General features: G+C 38.8%; 2 protein-coding genes across 2 annotated transcripts; both read right to left on the bottom strand.

Annotated features, from left to right (window-relative positions):
- Positions 1-279: 279 nt before the first annotated feature.
- LOC119908620 (ammonium transporter Rh type A-like) lies at positions 280-7,444 on the bottom strand. Its single transcript, XM_038726424.1, has 10 exons — positions 7,199-7,444; positions 4,170-4,353; positions 3,761-3,911; positions 3,449-3,596; positions 2,666-2,832; positions 2,427-2,564; positions 1,751-1,872; positions 1,539-1,612; positions 1,309-1,382; positions 280-892 (listed from the first exon to the last, which is right to left on the bottom strand). The coding sequence occupies exons 1-10, from the start codon at positions 7,383-7,385 to the stop codon at positions 836-838; spliced, it is 1,302 nt and encodes a 433-aa protein (XP_038582352.1). The 5' UTR covers positions 7,386-7,444; the 3' UTR covers positions 280-835.
- A 1,552-nt stretch (positions 7,445-8,996) lies between these two features.
- Positions 8,997-17,576, bottom strand: LOC119908619 (ammonium transporter Rh type A-like). The gene is made up of 10 exons (XM_038726423.1): positions 17,284-17,576; positions 13,571-13,754; positions 13,163-13,313; positions 12,851-12,998; positions 12,382-12,548; positions 12,143-12,280; positions 11,543-11,664; positions 11,324-11,397; positions 11,098-11,171; positions 8,997-10,800 (listed from the first exon to the last, which is right to left on the bottom strand). Exons 1-10 carry the CDS (start codon positions 17,471-17,473, stop codon positions 10,726-10,728), a joined length of 1,323 nt encoding a protein of 440 aa, XP_038582351.1. The 5' UTR covers positions 17,474-17,576; the 3' UTR covers positions 8,997-10,725.
- Between the last annotated feature and the right edge of the window lie 379 nt (positions 17,577-17,955).

Here is a 17,955-nt window from a genome sequence, read left to right as displayed (position 1 = left end):
GCATTCCTAGAGTAATAATATGATGATTATAGTTATAGTAAATGTGTAGTATTACTATAGTATAGTTTAGTCTATAGTACGTGCTAAAAATACATACAGTATAGAAAACATTGGTCATTAGCATAAATATCAGCTAATGTAACGCAAGTATTCATCATTTACTTTTGATTTAATTGTGTCATTTAAAGTCAAATGTAAGGAAGCCATAAGATTGTAATATTTCCGCAAATATCTGAACTTACAGCAAGATTAGACCACAAAAACACACGTAAACACTGGTATTGTATAAAAAACACATTTATTATGACAGTATTAGTATATAATACAAACAAGAGCACATGCCCACTGGTCAATGTCATTGATTAACACTACTGTGTGTAGTCAGTTTAATCTAGCCCTGCAGTTCTAAATGCACAGCTTTGAATGCTCGTTGAACTGAAGTTATTGTACAGCTGCCCTCAGATCGATAGAACATGGTTGTAAGCAGTGGCAGATGAGCAACGCGAAGGTTCAGAAGTTACAACATATTTTATGACTATCCCTGCCCTGGGGACTGGGCTCCAGTGAGGTGACATGAAGCAGCAAATCAAAGCAGATTTAACTCCTCTCTTTGACCTGAGCCTCAGCAGAAATACATGTGCCAGGTGTATGGAAATATATAGGAACGTATGAGGAAAAATACATATACTATGCTAATATTAGAAAATATGCTTTCATGCTTTTTATAATGTAAGGATGAAATGAAGAAAAGCTGACATGGTGTAGCTGATCATCCTTTACATCTTAATTTCTAGCTCAGCAGTCGGTGGGCAGGTATTTAAACGTCTGCTTTGTTCTATGAGTGATCGGCATAAGCCAAGCTCTCCTCCTTCTCCTCCTCCTTCAAAGGAACCTGAAAACATGCAATCCATATTATCAGTCAGTAGCATAATGAGAGACCTAAATTTTGTGGTGTGGACATCAAATAGTTACAGGAGTTTACCTGCAGATTAAATCTTATATACATATACATATATATATATATATATATATATATATATATATATATATATATATATATATACACATATATATAGGATAGCAGTAGCTTGACAGTCAAACAATTATTGGTTTATAAGCTGTACCATCTGGGTCGTGTTCACCAGCAGATACAATCTTGATTTATAATTATGGGGTGAGCCACATCCATTTACTGTAATATGATCCCCTAACCACTAATTTAATAAATAAAAAAATATGGGAGTACTGCATCTATCGCATGCGGTGCTTGACAGTAACATAATATTCATGAGGAATGGGATTTCTTACCTCCCAGTAAATAGAGTCATCGAAGCAGTTCTGGTCTGGAGGCTGTCCCCAAATCGTCAACTTCATTATTAAACCTTGAAGAAGATGAAGAAGAATGAATTGTTTGATCACTCAGATGTTGCGATTTTGCTAAATTATAAGAACCCTGACCTTTCTGCTAAGTGAAAAAGTGTTCATAAATTTAACTGTCATGTGTCACATTTATGGTCTCATTTTTCATCCCCAATCACCTGTAACAGCACCTCCAACAAAAGCAAACCCAAGGGATGAACCCAAGGCAGCAGCTTGCATGGCAGCATCACCTCTGAAGAGGAGGGGGAGAGAAAACAGGAATGTAAGAGCTGACATGTGACTGAAGCATAAAATTAGTCATATGCTACAATGCCGTTATGAGTGTGTGTGTATACATATAATTGTAAGATTTGTGGTGGTAAAATGTTACCCCTCTTTTTTCCCCAGAGCCACGGCCACAATACCAGCCAACCCACCCAAGATACCAGGCATGCCGTGCAGATTGTGAACACCGCAGGTATCCTGGATACTGAGGTTGGATGCCAGGATGGACTATAGAGGAGGAAAGAAAGGCTTTTAAAAGGTTTTGATTAAAAATTGTCATGAGCCTTCAGATCACCAAAACATGTAGGATTGTATCTATTTATTGCTAATCTTTGGCTTTTTTTTTTTTTTTCAAATATCAATTGTTTTGCTACTAATGATTATTTTCACTATCACTTAATCTGCCAATTATTTTCTCGATTAGTCGTTGGGTCTAAAACAGATCAAATTGTAGAATATGCCCATCACAGGGCCCAAGGTGTCTCATTTTGTCTGACCAACAAATCAAAACTAATTAATTTTCATGGAAAAGTAAGAAAACCAGAAAATATCCGCATTTGAGAAGCTGAAACCAGGGATTTTTATTTTAAATGTTTGCTTAAAGATTACTTAACAATGAATCTATTCTTGAAATTGCTGCAGATTTTCTAGAAGTTGACAAATCGATTACTTGACTTATCACAATAAATTAAAAGAGAACCTTTTAAGAAAGTATCATTTAAAATCACTTTTGTTCCCCTTTTTTAAAAAATGTTCTCCTTTTGCTTTGATTTTCAACTCACACTTAAGTACTTGAAGCCCAGGGTAGAGATGATGCCAGCCACTAATCCAATCAGCATTGCCCCAAATGGCCCAATGTTCATGTCAGCACATGTTCCCACGGCAACCCCACCGGCCAATGTGGCATTCTGAATGTGCACCTGTAGTATATAAAGGTATAAAAACAAGTTTATAACTGAATTAGTTGGATAAAATCTTAAAATAGTGTTATTGTGTGGATATTGAAGGAAAGTTATCTGACCATATCCAGTTTTCCTTTGTGCTCCACGAGGCTGGAGATGGCGTAGGCAGAGAGCACACAGGCAGCCAGGGAGAAGTAGGTATTGATCACTGCTGTGAGCTGAGTGAAGCCCGGGTCAGCGATGGCCGAGTTAAAACTGGGCCAGAACATCCACAGGAAGACGGTTCCTATAGAAGTGATAAAGTAACATTTGTATCAATTAATGTTGAAAATCTCATTCATATCACATCACACTGCAAGTTGGGTAATTGTGGAGTATTCAAATTGATTTTTGCAGGATTGATGCACAGTAGAGTCAATATTGCTTACCATAGTCACTTACTTTTCATTCAATTCAATTCAACATGTACATAATGAGAATAATAGTTTACTCTTGCATCCTTTGTACTCTGATCACTGCACTATTTGTCAATATGTCTATATTGTTTTTTTTCATAGTGTGTATATTAGTGTTGTCTATACTGTAGTTTGTGTCTGATTTTATTTTATTATTATTTTATTATTGTGTTATGGTATTTTTGTATGAGTAAGCACATCATGAGCAATGTACAATCCTGAGTCAAATTACTCGTATGTGTACACATACCTGGCAATAAAGCTGATTCTGATTCTGATTCTGATTAACATGCTGCATGGTTATTTGTGTTCACTAGGTGGCACAAGTCATACATGTGCAGGAGGCCAGGGGTGAACCAGTCAGGGAAAATTACAGACAAATGAAACACAACTGCTACAAGCAGATCACTAATAATAACATTAGTTTAAAGTGTAACTGGCTCTTACCAATCATAGCAAACAGATCAGAGTGATAAACAGATCCGTCATTCTCATGTCCATTTCTTAAACCTGGTCGGTAAAGCACTCGAGCCACTGCCAGGCCAAAGTAGGCTCCAAAAGCATGGATGATCATGGATGCTCCAACATCATTAGCCTGTGAAAGAAAAGGTCATACAGGTTCATAACAGTGGAGTCATGCCAATCTATGTTTAATAAAATTCAGTTGACACAGTGAAGGTCCTGGTCATGATGCAGGAATTAATGCCGTGTTTTGCTCACGTAGCTCATCAACACATGCATGTGTCATTGTGTACTTACTCCGAGCAGTTCGGCCACAATGTGTTCATTGATGGAGAAGATGGTGATCTCCAGTAAGGTCATGATGAGGAGCTGAACAGGGCTGGTTTTACCCAGAACAGCTCCAAAGGAGATCAGGACCGTAGCTGTGCTGAAGTCTGCGTTGATCATTCTGAAGGACAGGAAAGAAAACAAGTCTCTAAGAAAATACAAATTATAGGACAATGAGTAGAAAAGGTGGAACACGTAAATCCCTAGACCAGCATAACCATCATCTACCAAACCTAAAGGGATCCGTCAGAGCTACTCAGCAGTCAACATGACAGTTCATTGGTTCATTGATCAGCTACTAAGTTTGTGATGCATACTTAACTGCAAATCTAATCTGAGGGTTACTGAGAACCAAAACATGCAGAAAAGACATTTGTACTTGAAGATGCTGACTTTGATCTTGCCATTATCCATGTGCCGGATGCCCTGCATGAAGAGGCCCCACTGCAGGCCGAAGGCAGCCAGGAGTAAGTTGAAGCCCACGCTGCTGAACCCGTATCTCTTCAGGAAGGTCATCAGGAACCCGAAGCCGATGAAGATCATAACGTGGACATCCTGAAACACTGGAGACATGAGAAGGGAGGTCAGATTAAATCGATGCCACACTCATGTCTGTGCGTCAAATGTGAAGCTACTGCTCACAGATGGCTAGCTTAGGTTAACAAAAACACTGGAAAAAAGGGGAAACAGTTTGCCTAATTCTGTCTAAAGGTAAACCATATCTGCCTTTAAGATCCTCAAAAGCTCACTGATTAATATGTTATCTCATTTGTTTAATTCCTGGAGTGATTGTAGTCACCACAAGGTTGCCAGACCATCACTGGACACTACATGGAGTCACTACATCCAGCAGTCAGTTTTTACATATAGGCACATTTTAAAAATCTTCTGTTAAAATGTGATATTTTTGGGCTTCTGTTTCTCTATGGTTCCACTGGCTCAGATTATAGAAAACAACAAAATATGTCAACATAGATATGCAGATGACACCCAAATTTACATAACCATATCACCGGGGGAGTATAATCCCATACAAGCACCGAGTAAGTGCATTGAGGAATAATTGTTTTTTGGAGGCAAGGAAGAACAATTAAAAGTCAACTCTCAGCTTCCTTCGGAAAAAAATTAAAAACCACAAAGAGACTCAATTTTAGCCACATTAAGACGATTACAAAGTCAGCCTATTCTCATTTTAAGAATTTATCAAGTAGCAAAAGGGGTAGTAGGGATCATCAATAGTACAACCACCCCATCCTTGACCAAGTGGTTTCTCCTGAAACCCGATTTGTTATAAGTCACCTGCTCTGCATGATGCTTTCAGATTAGGTCATGTACAAAGTATCTCTGTCGCACTGCTAAAATGTGTTTCATGGGCTTAAGGGCCAGCTGTTGTTGGCAGCATTGCAGTATACTATCTAATTGGTACTTCCATCCACCACAATCCATCCAAAGACCCTGAAGACTTCAAGCTCATGTGGTTCACTGTTGCTCTGAAGAGCAGTAAACTGTTGCTAGGAGCTGTGCATCATCCTCCAAGTAACTCCAAGTGATGGACCAGTTCAGACCCCAGTCTGCAATTCTCATTGGTGACTTTAATGTACATCATTAAAAATGGTTGTGGAGCAACATCACAGACGCTGCTGGATGATGTGCCCTACAACTTGCCAACTGCCTAGGACTAGATCAGATTGCAAACCAACCAGCAGAAACAACATCTTAGATCTAGTCCTATCGGACACCCTAGCAACCACAAAGACCCTGGCAAATAAGATAAGCCATAAAAGCAGAGGGTGTGGAGATATAACAAAGCTCATTTCTGGGAAATGAGAAGGTACCTAACCTCTGTTAATTGGTCCAGTGTCTTCAGGGAAAAAGATCTGGGAATAATCAGCACTAATATTGCCGTCAGAATCTCATGGAGGCAGTCATACCAAACAGGACTATCACCAGAAAACCTGGTGATAAAGCTTGGTTTAATGAACAGTGACGAAGAGCAGCCAGGAAAAAGTGCCCACTCTATTGTAAGATGCAGACAGCCCAGCTGCACAACAGAAATTCCTTGAAGCAAGAGCTACTTTCATCCAAGTAGAAAAGCGAGCTAAAAGACAGAGCAACAAACTGAAAAAATACCTGCCAGAAATACTGGAGTATTTTAAATGAATTTCTGGTAGAAGTGCATCAACAAACATCCCTGTCCTAGAACACCAGGGCATTCCCCACATTACAGCAAATGAAATGAAATGAAAAGGCCACCATCCGCAGCCTTTGCAGAGAAGTATAGATTGCACACACACGCAAAACCACAGCACACTTGTCCATTACCATCATTTCTTATTGGCCGTGTTCACTCTAAACCAAAATATGATATGAACATCTTGCGTAACATGGATCCAGCAAAAGCATTGGGGCCTGATGAAAGTCCAACAAGGGTCCTCAAATAGTGCGCAGATGGCCGGTCTTCAGTCACACATTAATTTACTTAGATAAAACAAATAATGATCTATGGTTTGTCATCTTCAAAATGACACGGGGCCGAGTGTCACGAGTCTGTATGATTTAACAAGAAAACTGGTGAAATTCAGTTTGTGGTCATGGTCAGCTTGAACAATCCTGATCGTGTCATTGTTTAATGCTGCATAACGTGGTCAGCATGGTATTGACAACAGCAAGGTGTAAATATCTGATTTGGCTCACACCTTTGGAGCTGTTTTTGAAGAAAACCTACTCTATGCTTACAAAGCTGCCATAGTTTAAACAAAAACTTTTTGAAAATTATGCTTTTAAATGCTACACAAAATTAGATCAGCATTTTTCTGCTCTATCTACCATCTGTGTTTGTTGTTTATTATCTCTGTGTTTGAGGCAGTGGGAGACCTGCCCCTTCCCCCGCAGGATCCTCTTGACTCCTCTTAACAATGCATTCAGCAGGGCTGCTCTGGAAACGGCTTCCAAATTCTTCAGTTTTTGTTTTCAAGTACTGTAATTGTGAAATTGCGGTACTTGAAATAGAATTCACATTATTCCAATCAAGGAAGCCTTACTCAACACTTCAAAGTTCAAGACTAGAGAACTAAAGGTTGGAAGTATAAATAAGCTTAATTTCAGCATTTTCCTAAACAGTAATAAATCAGACTACTATGCCACATCCTACTGAAAATCAACTTTTGTCAGCAGAACAACTCGCCCAATGATTATACTTTGCAGGACCTCGCCTCTGTTGGGTCTAGATATTTGAACAGTGTTTTTAGGGTGTATTTTCACAATATAACAAAAATGTTAACCTCAAAGCTGTTACAAAAGTAATGTGTTAGAACCATTAGATGAAAAAAAACTAATCCACCATTTTTAATGACCAAACACTGATGCATAGCTGAGTGTCCCTCAGCAAGCAGCTTCAGGTAGACTTACTAGGGTAGAGGTCCATCGATGCCTTTTCATGGTGAGTCTCATTGAAGTGTTTGTCATGCTCGTTGTGTCCATGATGTTTCCCATCATCATACTCCACAAACACTGCAAACAGGATTATGGTGATAATCTCCAAAACCAAGGCCACAATGGGGAACTTTAACCTCATGTTGGTTGTGTACGCAGGCATCCTGAGACCAACTCTGGTTATGACTCCCAGTCTGACACACTGTCTGTCTATCCCTCCCTATCTGTCTTTTTAGGGATTGTGCTGTGTGAAGGAGGGAAGAAAGTGGTGGTTTTAAGCTGTTGCAGATTTCATGGTGACCAATGAAAGGGCAGAAGACTGGGGCCACCCCACTCGTGCACTTTGCTCTATGGGCGACGGAGGGGCCAAAGTTAAACACAAACATGATCACACTGAGAAATACTTGATGACTGCTCCTTCCCACTCTTTTTTTTTTTACTGTCAAAGTTATGTTTGACTCAACTTTCATGTCATGTCTGGAAGAAAAAGATTTTTAAGACAATTCAAAAGGAAATGTCTCTATAAAACAGATATTTGCTATTTAGAAACAAGGAAACATACAGGAGCTTTCATACAACTGTAATTTGCTTATATTACTAGCATGTTTGGGCTGGGAAAAACCTCCAGAAATGTTCTAAAATGATAAACATGCTAAAATGAGACAACAGAAGCTTTGAGGGGCACTTGCCCACTCGTTCATTCCCACTTTAAAGAAGAGTTCACTCTAAAGAGCACATTTCATCAAACAGTTTTGGTAAAGATCCCTAACACAAAACATTTTGTGACCAAGATATGTGACAAGATATTTTACAGTTTACAGATAAACTTTCTGGTGGACAAAGGAATGGTGACCCGTATCCAAATTACCTCACACATATCCTAATAGTTAGCTACTAGTTAGACATATGCTGACACCAACATGTCTGTGACAAATTATTGTTGGCTCTGCTATTTGGTGCTGAACACAAAGTACAGCTCATGCTGATGGGTATGGCATTCATTTTGCAGATATTTGGTCATAAAGTAGGATAATGGGACAAATTTGAATTTTGTCCAGCTAGTGGCGTTAGAGGAAAAGTCAGGGGATCATCATTCTAATTCATCCTGAGGGAGGACATCAATGAACCAAAGTTTTTGGCAATTCTTCCAATACTTATTGAGTCATTTGACTCAAAACCACAAATATCAACATGGCCTAGATGGAATAGATCAGATGTCAAGCAATCACTAGTCATTAGCATAAATATCACCTAATGTAATGCAAGTATTCTTGATTTTCTTCTGACTTAATTGTATCAAGATACAGTCAAATGTAAGGAAGTCATAAGATTGTAACATTTCCGCAAATATCTGAACTCACTTCAAGATTACTACCACAGAAACACATGTAAACACTGGTATTGTACAAAAACATATTTATTATGAAAAAATTTGTTTATTATACAAACAAGAGCACATGCCCACTAAATAAAAATACAAAATCGTAATGTGTTTCAGAGTTCTGGGCATCATAAATCATTTGACAAACCAAAATGTCATTGATTAACACTACTGTGTGTGTAGTCAGTTTAATCTAGCCCTGCAGTCCTATGTTTTAATGTTAAACTCTGTTGGCACTCCAACACCATGCAGCTTAGACAAATACTGAAAAGCAAGAAATGGCTCTCTAATCCTATGATATACACAGGAGGTTTGTTGCAGGTGTGACGGTCCAACAGTAACTCACCTATTGAAAAATCAGGTACAAAAAAGGCCAACTGATGCATATATTGGTATGGTGAAAATAGAATGTTTATTCATTCGCACCTCCCATATAAATGTAAGACATTTCCTGTTTATTAGTGTTTAATTTCCTGTTTAATTATTGTCTGAAAAAAAGGTAGTATCAGTTGTCCTTTTTCAACCTTGCAGGACCTTGATAAAACTGACCATGTCAATCCATCTAAAAGCTAAACTGTATGTATATGAAAGAATACATTGGATGTAAATAGAAAACAGACAAAGAAATGAACTTTAGTTGCCCTTGTGAGAGCCACTCCAATGCTAAATGCACAGCTTCAAATGCTCATTGCATTAAAGAAATACAGCTGCACTCAGGTAGATAGAAAATGATTGTAAGCAGTGGAAGATGAATAATGCGAAGGTTCATTAGTTACAACATTTCCTTTGACTATCCCTGCCCATATCAGAGCCTCACTGCTGGTTTCACACCGTCTGACTCTGACTCCTTGCAGAAGGACTGGGCTCCAGTGAGGTGACATGAAGCAGCAAATCAAAGCAGGTTTAACTCCTTTCTTTGACCTGAGCCTCCGCAGAAATACATTTGCCAGGTGTATGGAAATATATAGGAACGTATGAGGAAAAATACATATACTATGCTAATATCATGAAACATGCGTCTATGCTTTTTATAATATAAAGATGAAATAAAATAAAAAAAGCTTATGGATAGAGATGCACCAATTGCAATTTTCTTGTCTGACCTGCCCAGTCCAATTTTGGCTGATTCCGATTTTCTTTCTTTCTAAAAACTATAAGTCACAACATACACAAGCATTTTTGTAACCTTTCTTAAATGGAAAATAATTTCTTCATTAGGATCCCCATTAGCACCAGCATTGCATTGCAAGCAAGCATTGCTTATTCTTCCTGGGTTCCTTTCACTTGTATTTTCATAAGAAAACACTATTAAACTATTAAATAACTTTCACATTTTCTCCTGAACTGCACCAGGTTACAGGACTCAAACAAATCTCAAAATAAAAAGAGCTCCAGGTTAGGCTACTGGACAGAACTTCTTTGTACAAATAAAATCCAACTGAAAATGAATTGCAGAATGATGGTGAAATTTGTGGCAGGGGTGGGGTGTTGGTCTTCTTCACTCACGTCAACGACATGTTTTAGCAGTTGGTTACTGTCCGTGCCTCTGTTAACGTGACATGAACCATCGTGCGGTGCATCATGCCTTTAAATGTGACCGGCACGGAATCCGTTATTTGAGACTGATCGGCCCCGGTCACCAATCATGGCCGAAACAAATCTATCGGTGCATCTCTAGAAGTAGTTGTGCATCAGCAGTGAAGCTATGATGTGACTCACTTCTACAGTGGATCATGACCGTTGGAAATTATTGATCACAATTTTCAGTGTAAAAAAATCCCTGAAGGTTGCTGCTCTTCTTTTCCTAAAAATGTTTTTTCTTACTGTAAATGGGATTTACCAAATCTTTATGTTAACAGTGGTTACTCATGTATATTTTGGAGTCTGTATTGTTTAAACATTTCACGCCCTTCCTAATTACTAATTTAAACTACTATGATTATATATTTGCTCATAAGAGTTTCAAAATTGACTAAACAAAAAATTATTTTGTGTTGCTGAGTCAAGCAAAGTCGTTTTAATTACGTTAACATAACTGACAAATTGATATCTGCTGATATGGTGTAGCAGATTAGTGATCCTTTTATCTTAATTTCTAGCTCAATGGTCGGTAGGCATGTATTTAAACCTCTGCTTTGTTCTTTGAGTGATCGGTGTGAGCCAAACTCTCCTCATTCTCCTCCTCCTCTGCAGGAACCTGGAAAACATGCAGTCCAAATTATCTGTCTGTAGCGTAATGAGAGACCTAAATAAGACATGATTCTATGTGATGTGGACATCAAACAATTATTGGTTTATATACTGTACCATCTGGGTCAAGTTCACAAACAGATACAATTTTGATTTCTAATTCTGGGTTGAGCCACATCCATTTAATATGATCCCCAAACCACTAATTTAATAAACAAAAAAATATGGGAGTACTGCATCTATGCATGCGGTGCTTGACAGGAAGATACTAGTGATATTATTCATAAGGAATGGGATTTCTTACCTCCCAGTAGATAGAGTCATCAAAGCAGTTCTGGTCTGGAGGCTGTCCCCAGAATGGCAACTTCATTATTAAACCTTGAAGAAGCAAATAAATTGTTTGATCACTCAGATGATGCCATTTTGCTTAATCATAAGAACACTAGCCTTTCTGCTGAGTGAAAAACCCTGTGCTCAGGATTTAAACTGTCACATTTATGGTCTTTTATTTATTTTTCATCTCCACCCACCTGTAATAGCACCTCCAACCAAAGCGAACCCGAGGGATGAACCCAAGGCAGCAGTTTGCATGGCAGCATCACCTCTGAAGAGGAGGGGGAAAGAAAACATGAATGTAAGAGCTGAAATGTAACTGAAACATAAAATTACCTATATGTTGCAATACTGTTATGTGTGAGTGCGTGTATATCATTATATGTAGTCTTTGTGGTGATAAAAATGTCCCTTACCCCTTTTTTTTCCCCAGAGCCACGGCCACAATACCAGCCAACCCGCCCAAGATGCCAGGCATGCCGTGCAGATTGTGGACACCGCAGGTATCCTGTATGCCGAGGTTGGATGCCAGGATGGGCTATAGAGGAGGAAATAAAGCCTCTTGTTACAAAGGAGTGTATTTTTAAAAGGCGAAACATCCATTTGAAGGGGAGAAAAAAATATGTAAGATTCCATCTATTTATTGTTAACCCTTGGCTTACATAGACATTAATAGCTAAGTATCAAGTGTTTAGTAACTCACCCATTAATCGTTTGGTCTAAAACAAATGTAATCAAATTGTAAAAAAAAAAAAGCCTCTCACAGTGCCCAACGTGATGGTTTAAAATGTCTCATTTTGTCTGACCAACAAACAAAAACTAAAAGTTGCTCAATTCATTTTCATAGAAGAGTAAGAAAACCAGAAAATATCCACATTTGAGAAGCTGAAACCAGGGATTTCCAGCCCCCATTTTTGCTTAACAAATTTAAACAATTTTCTGAAATTGGACACATTGATTAATTGACTAATCGGTGTTTTTTTATTTTGCTCCTTTTGCTTTGATTTTCAACTCACACTTAAGTACTTGAAGCCCAGGGTAGAGATGATGCCAGCCACTAATCCAATCAGCATTGCCCCAAATGGCCCAATGTTCATGTCAGCACATGTTCCCACGGCAACCCCACCGGCCAATGTGGCATTCTGAATGTGCACCTGTAGTATATAAAGGTATAAAAACAAGTTTATAACTGAATTAGTTGGATAAAATCTTAAAATAGTGTTATTGTGTGGATATTGAAGGAAAGTTATCTGACCATATCCAGTTTTCCTTTGTGCTCCACGAGGCTGGAGATGGCGTAGGCAGAGAGCACACAGGCAGCCAGGGAGAAGTAGGTATTGATCACTGCTGTGAGCTGAGTTAAGCCCGGGTCAGCGATGGCCGAGTTAAAACTGGGCCAGAACATCCACAGGAAGACGGTTCCTATAGAAGTGATAAAGTAACATTTGTATCAGTTAATGTTGAAAATCTCATTCATATCACATCACACTGCAAGTTGGGTAAGTATTCATATTGATTTTTGCAGGATTGATGCACAGTAGAGTCAATATTGCTTAGTCACTTAACATGCTGCATGGTTATTTGTGTCCACTAGGTGGCACAAGTCATACATGTGCAGGAGGCCAGGGGTGAACCAGTCAGGGAAAATTACAGCCAAATGAAACATTACTGCTACAAGCAGATCACAAATAATCACATTAGTTTAAAGTGTAACTGGCTCTTACCAATCATAGCAAACAGATCAGAGTGATAAACAGATCCGTCATTCTCATGTCCGTTTCTTAAACCTGGTCGGTAAAGCACTCGAGCCACTGCCAGGCCAAAGTAGGCTCCAAAAGCGTGGATGATCATGGATGCTCCAACATCATTAGCCTGTGAAAGAAAAGGTCATACAGGTTCATAACAGTGGAGTCATGCCAATCTATGTTTAATAAAATTCAGTTGACACAGTGAAGGTCCTGGTCATGATGCAGGAATTAATGCCGTGTTTTGCTCACGTAGCTCATCAACACATGCATGTGTCATTGTGTACTTACTCCGAGCAGTTCGGCCACAATATGTTCATTGATGGAGAAGATGGTGATCTCCAGTACGGTCATGATGAGGAGCTGAACAGGGCTGGTTTTACCCAGAACAGCTCCAAAGGAGATCAGGACCGTAGCTGTGCTGAAGTCTGCGTTGATCATTCTGAAGGACAGGAAAGAAAACAAGTCTTTAGGAAAACAGAAATAATGGATTAATGAGTAGAAATTGTGAAACACGGAAATCCGTCAACCAGCATAGTTCAAACATCATCATCTACCAAACCAAGTGTCAAAGCTACTTAGCAGCCAATAGAATAATTAATCTGTTCATTAAGCAGCTACTCAGTTGATACATAGGCCTACTTAAATTCTTATCTGGAGGTTACTGAGAACCAAAACATGCAGAAAAGACATTCATACTTGAAGATGTTGACTTTGATCTTGCCATTATCCATGTGCCAGATGCCCTGCATGAGGAGGCCCCACTGCAGGCCGAAGGCAGCCAGGAGTAAGTTGATGCCCACGCTGCTGAACCCGTATCTCTTCAGGAAAGTCATCAGGAACCCGAAGCCGATGAAGATCATAACGTGGACATCCTGAAACACTGGAGACATGAGAAGGGAGGTCAGTTCTGCTGGTGATACGTTGACAGACCCTGATGTTTTGTTGTGAGAGTCCCACTTTAGCCTCTGCTAAATGTGGACATGAAATTGAATCAGATTGAAACATCTTTATCAAACATTTTCTTCTGTTAGACATCAGTCATATGCTACGACATTGCTGTTCGCTGTGGTGTTCTTTTGACTTTGTAGTTTAAATGATTTATTGAGCAGCTACTGGATTTTTCAAGAGCCATTTCCTTCCACTGGGACTTTATTGTCTGCCGTGACCTGTTAGCTGGAAAAGCAATTCAATCATCTTATGAATGGTATTCTGGGAAAACGTTCCTGTTGTGCCTGTTGAGTTTCTATTAAGTGCTTATGATCCTAATAAGTTTAAACTTAATGAAATCGTAGGAGGAGGGGACGCTTAGCACACCCTAATGTAGGTACAAATCTCATTTTATAATCGGACAAAGACAACAGGTTTTTGGAATTTGTTTAGATCATATCCCATATTTCGTGTCACACTACATACTTGGGATTTTCACTGTATTCTCAGCAGTATGAAAATGGCAAGCTCCCAAGCGAAGAAGCTATATATATCTGGGTCATTTTGGGGGGATTTGCGTAGAATTGGGCGTTTCCCCCAATTTCCATCATCCTGACAGGAAGTGGGACAAACCTTTAAGCTAGAGATGACAAACCCCTCATGTGGAAAATACATTAAGGTGAAGGTGTGTCCAGGCTGAGAAACAATGTGCTTCATTTCCTTAGTCTCTAATGAGCATGAAGGTAGCCAGTATTATCCAGACAGGACACACTTTGAAATGGCAGACATTTACTGCTGCTCTTAAAGGAAAAGTTTGACATTTTTGTTTGTTTCTTTTATGTCTTATGTGTGTCAAATGTGAAGCTACTGCAATTAGCTGGTTATCTTAGCTTAGCACAAACCCTGGGCAACAAGGGGAAACAGCCAGCCTAGCTTTGCCTAAACATAAACAAAATCTGTCTGTCAAATCCTCTGAAGCTCACTGATAAACATGTTATATGTCGTTTGTTCAATTCATGGAGCGATTGTAGTAACTAGCCGAGAACTACATGGAGTCACTGCACCGAACTAAAACCCCAGCACATAACCCCCCCGAACAACGACAACATGTGATTTTTACAAATTTCAATCTTTTATGCATTAAACAAGGCAGAAATAACGTGTTGATCTTTGAGCTTTGGAGGTGCTGATTATTGGGTTTTGTTACGTGCGGACAGAGCAAGGCTTGCGTAATACAATGATTTAATCAATCGCGTCACATTAATATCATTATTTTAAAATGACTTTCGTCAATCATACAATACAATACAATTTACTTAATTTACCATGATCATCCCCTCCCAAACGACACAGGACAATTCTGTAGTGAGGGATTGTTAAAATCATATCTCATCTTGTCAACCGAATCCATTTTACATTGAATCACTTTACATGGAAACAGTTACATGGACATTATCTTTTTGAAATGTAATTCTTCACTCTTTAATGTTGAATTGTGGCAAACGTTGTGGCTTTTAGTGTCAAACCATAGATGAAGTCTGTATGATTTAACAAGAAAACAACGGTGAAATTTGCATCAGCATGATATTGGTATAAATATCTCATTTGTCTCACATTTGTGGAGCCGTGTTTGAAGAAAACCTATTTTTCCTTCAACTTGCACTTTGACCCCCCTCCCATTTACAGCTGGGTGATTCAGACTTGCTTTAGGTTGTAGTAGTAGTAGTAGGGGCTTCTAGTGAACAGTAGATTGAAGATGGGGAGGAGGTAAAGTTGGAAACCAGCCACTGTGACTGGCACCACGCCCAGATGTTAGGTAACGGTCTGTAATCTTCTGAAGAATAGGGTGAGCCAAGAGAGAGGGAATACCCTCAGAACCTACTATAGGACAGACTGTTGAGGGTGATGCAACCAGTGCAAAAAGTTTTTAAAATTTTTTAAATGCTGGAGCAACAAATTCCCTCACCTTTGATGTTTTCATTTTGCAAATCAACTCCTCAAGATAAAATTACTTTCCAAGAGTTTTAATTAGAAATGCATGTAGTGTTTTGTCATACCATACTACCATAATTTGTCATTTACATCGTTCTAAAAATGAACTGATTTGCTCCATGATCAAAAAGCTGTGATAGATTTTATTCACTCCAGTCTGCATTTCTCTGCTTATTTGTCTTCCTTTGAACCTATAATTACAGACATCTGGTATGCATTGGATAGTGGATCTCTCTGTACGCACGTAGCACGTTTCAAATCACATTTAAATGGTCGTGGATTAGCTCATTCTGCATAATTAAAATGCTTTACTGAGGCTGTTGAGGCATTTGCAGATATGTCTCTTAACATATCATAATGGCAATTTTGGATTGTTGGCACACAAATTTCTCTTTTTGTGGAAAAAACATATTAGACACAAATTATTATTCATTATTATTCAGTATTTTTTTCTTTAAACATGACTGTTTCCCAGTATGATAAAAAAAGTAAAGAAGAAACCAAAATAATGATAAAAATTCAGTAGAAGACGACATTGCTGGACAACATTTATAGCAAGAACATGCCCTCTGTAAAAGAAGAAGTAGAAAATATGCTCAGCCTTAATGCTGACCATTGAGCTAATCTCTATGGGCCACACCTGCCCCACCCAGTCATGAGCAGACATTCTTACAGTAAAATCAGCGGTTTATAGTTGCAACTGCAGATAAAATGCAAAGAAACCCCCTGTAGAAAAACCTCTCTATAATCAATAAGTACCATGACTTGATATGTTACAAAGAATTCAAACAGCATTTCTCTGCTCCATCTACTATCTGTCTTTGTTGTTTATTACATCTGTGTTTGACGCATTAATTTAAATCACATGCGACCTCCACTGTAGGAGACCTGCCACTTTTCCCTGCAGGATCCTCTTGACTCTTCAGCTGCATGTGTATGAATAGAGTTTGTGACGGGTGAAAATGCAACCCCATGACTCCTCTTATTGCATTCAGCAGATTTGCTCTGGAAAAGGCCTCCAAATTCTTCTATTACTCTTTGCAAGTACTGTAATTGAAAAATTACTATACTTGCAACAGAATTCACATTATTCCAAAGAAGGAAGGCAGCTTTCTTTCAGTTTACTTAACACTTGAAAGTTCAAGACTAGAGAACTAAAGCTTGGAAGATTTATAATGTGGTTATTTTTTTAAATAGATTTAAGCTTAAATAAATCAGACTTTGCCAAATCCTTCTGAAAATCACTCTGAGTTAGCAGAACAACTTGCACAATTATCTATCTTTGCAGGACTTTGCCTCTGTTAGGTGTCACAAAGCTTTGCTGAAGATTTGAACTCTGTTTTTAAAGTGAATTTTCACAATTTAACAAAAATGCAAAGGCAATGTGTGAACATTAGATTTTTTAACCTTTTCAAAACTAGTCTAGTGACCAAAGATTGAGGCATCCAGTAGCAGAGTATCCCTCAGCAAGCAGCCTCAGGTAGACTTACTAGGGTAGAGATCCATGGGTGCCTTTTCATGGTGAGTCTCATTGGTGTGTTTGTCATGCTCGTTGTGCTCGTTGTGATGTTTCCCATCATCATACTCCACAAACACTGCAAACAGGATGATGGCGATAATCTCCAAAACCAAGGCCACAATGGGGAACTTCCACCTCATGTTGGTGGCGTATGCAGGCATCCTGAGACCAACTCTGTTTATCTCTCACAGTCTGGCACACTGTCTGTCTATCCCTCCCTATCTGTCTTTTTTAGGGGTTGTGCTGTGTGAAGGGAGGGAAGAAAGTTGTGTCTGGTTTTAAACTGATGCAGGTTTCATGGTGACCAATGATAGGGCAGAAGACTGGGGCATGGGTAGTCAACACCCCCCTCATACACTGCTCAAAGGGATGGGTTTCCTCTATGGGCAACAGAGGGGACAAAGAAAAACACAAACGTAAAGACACTGACAAATACTTATTGACTGTTCCTTCCCACAACTTTTTCACCGTAAAAGTAAACTTCAATGTTCAGCATGTGTTCCATGTTCATTATAAGAAGAAAAATCTTTTGGAAGATTAAAAAGAAATGTCTTTATAAAGATTGTAGTTTGCTCAGGAAAATATACAGTAGCTTTCATACAATTACATTTTTTTGAGATTCCTCTTTTATCTGCTCTACTGA

The sequence above is a fragment of the Micropterus salmoides genome, unplaced genomic scaffold, assembly GCF_014851395.1.
Source record: "Micropterus salmoides isolate LMB-PRFRI ecotype aquatic unplaced genomic scaffold, ASM1485139v1 Ms_hic_scaffold_18, whole genome shotgun sequence".
Taxonomy (NCBI): Eukaryota; Metazoa; Chordata; class Actinopteri; order Centrarchiformes; family Centrarchidae; genus Micropterus; species Micropterus salmoides.
This window is presented reverse-complemented; position numbering and strand designations above follow the sequence as displayed.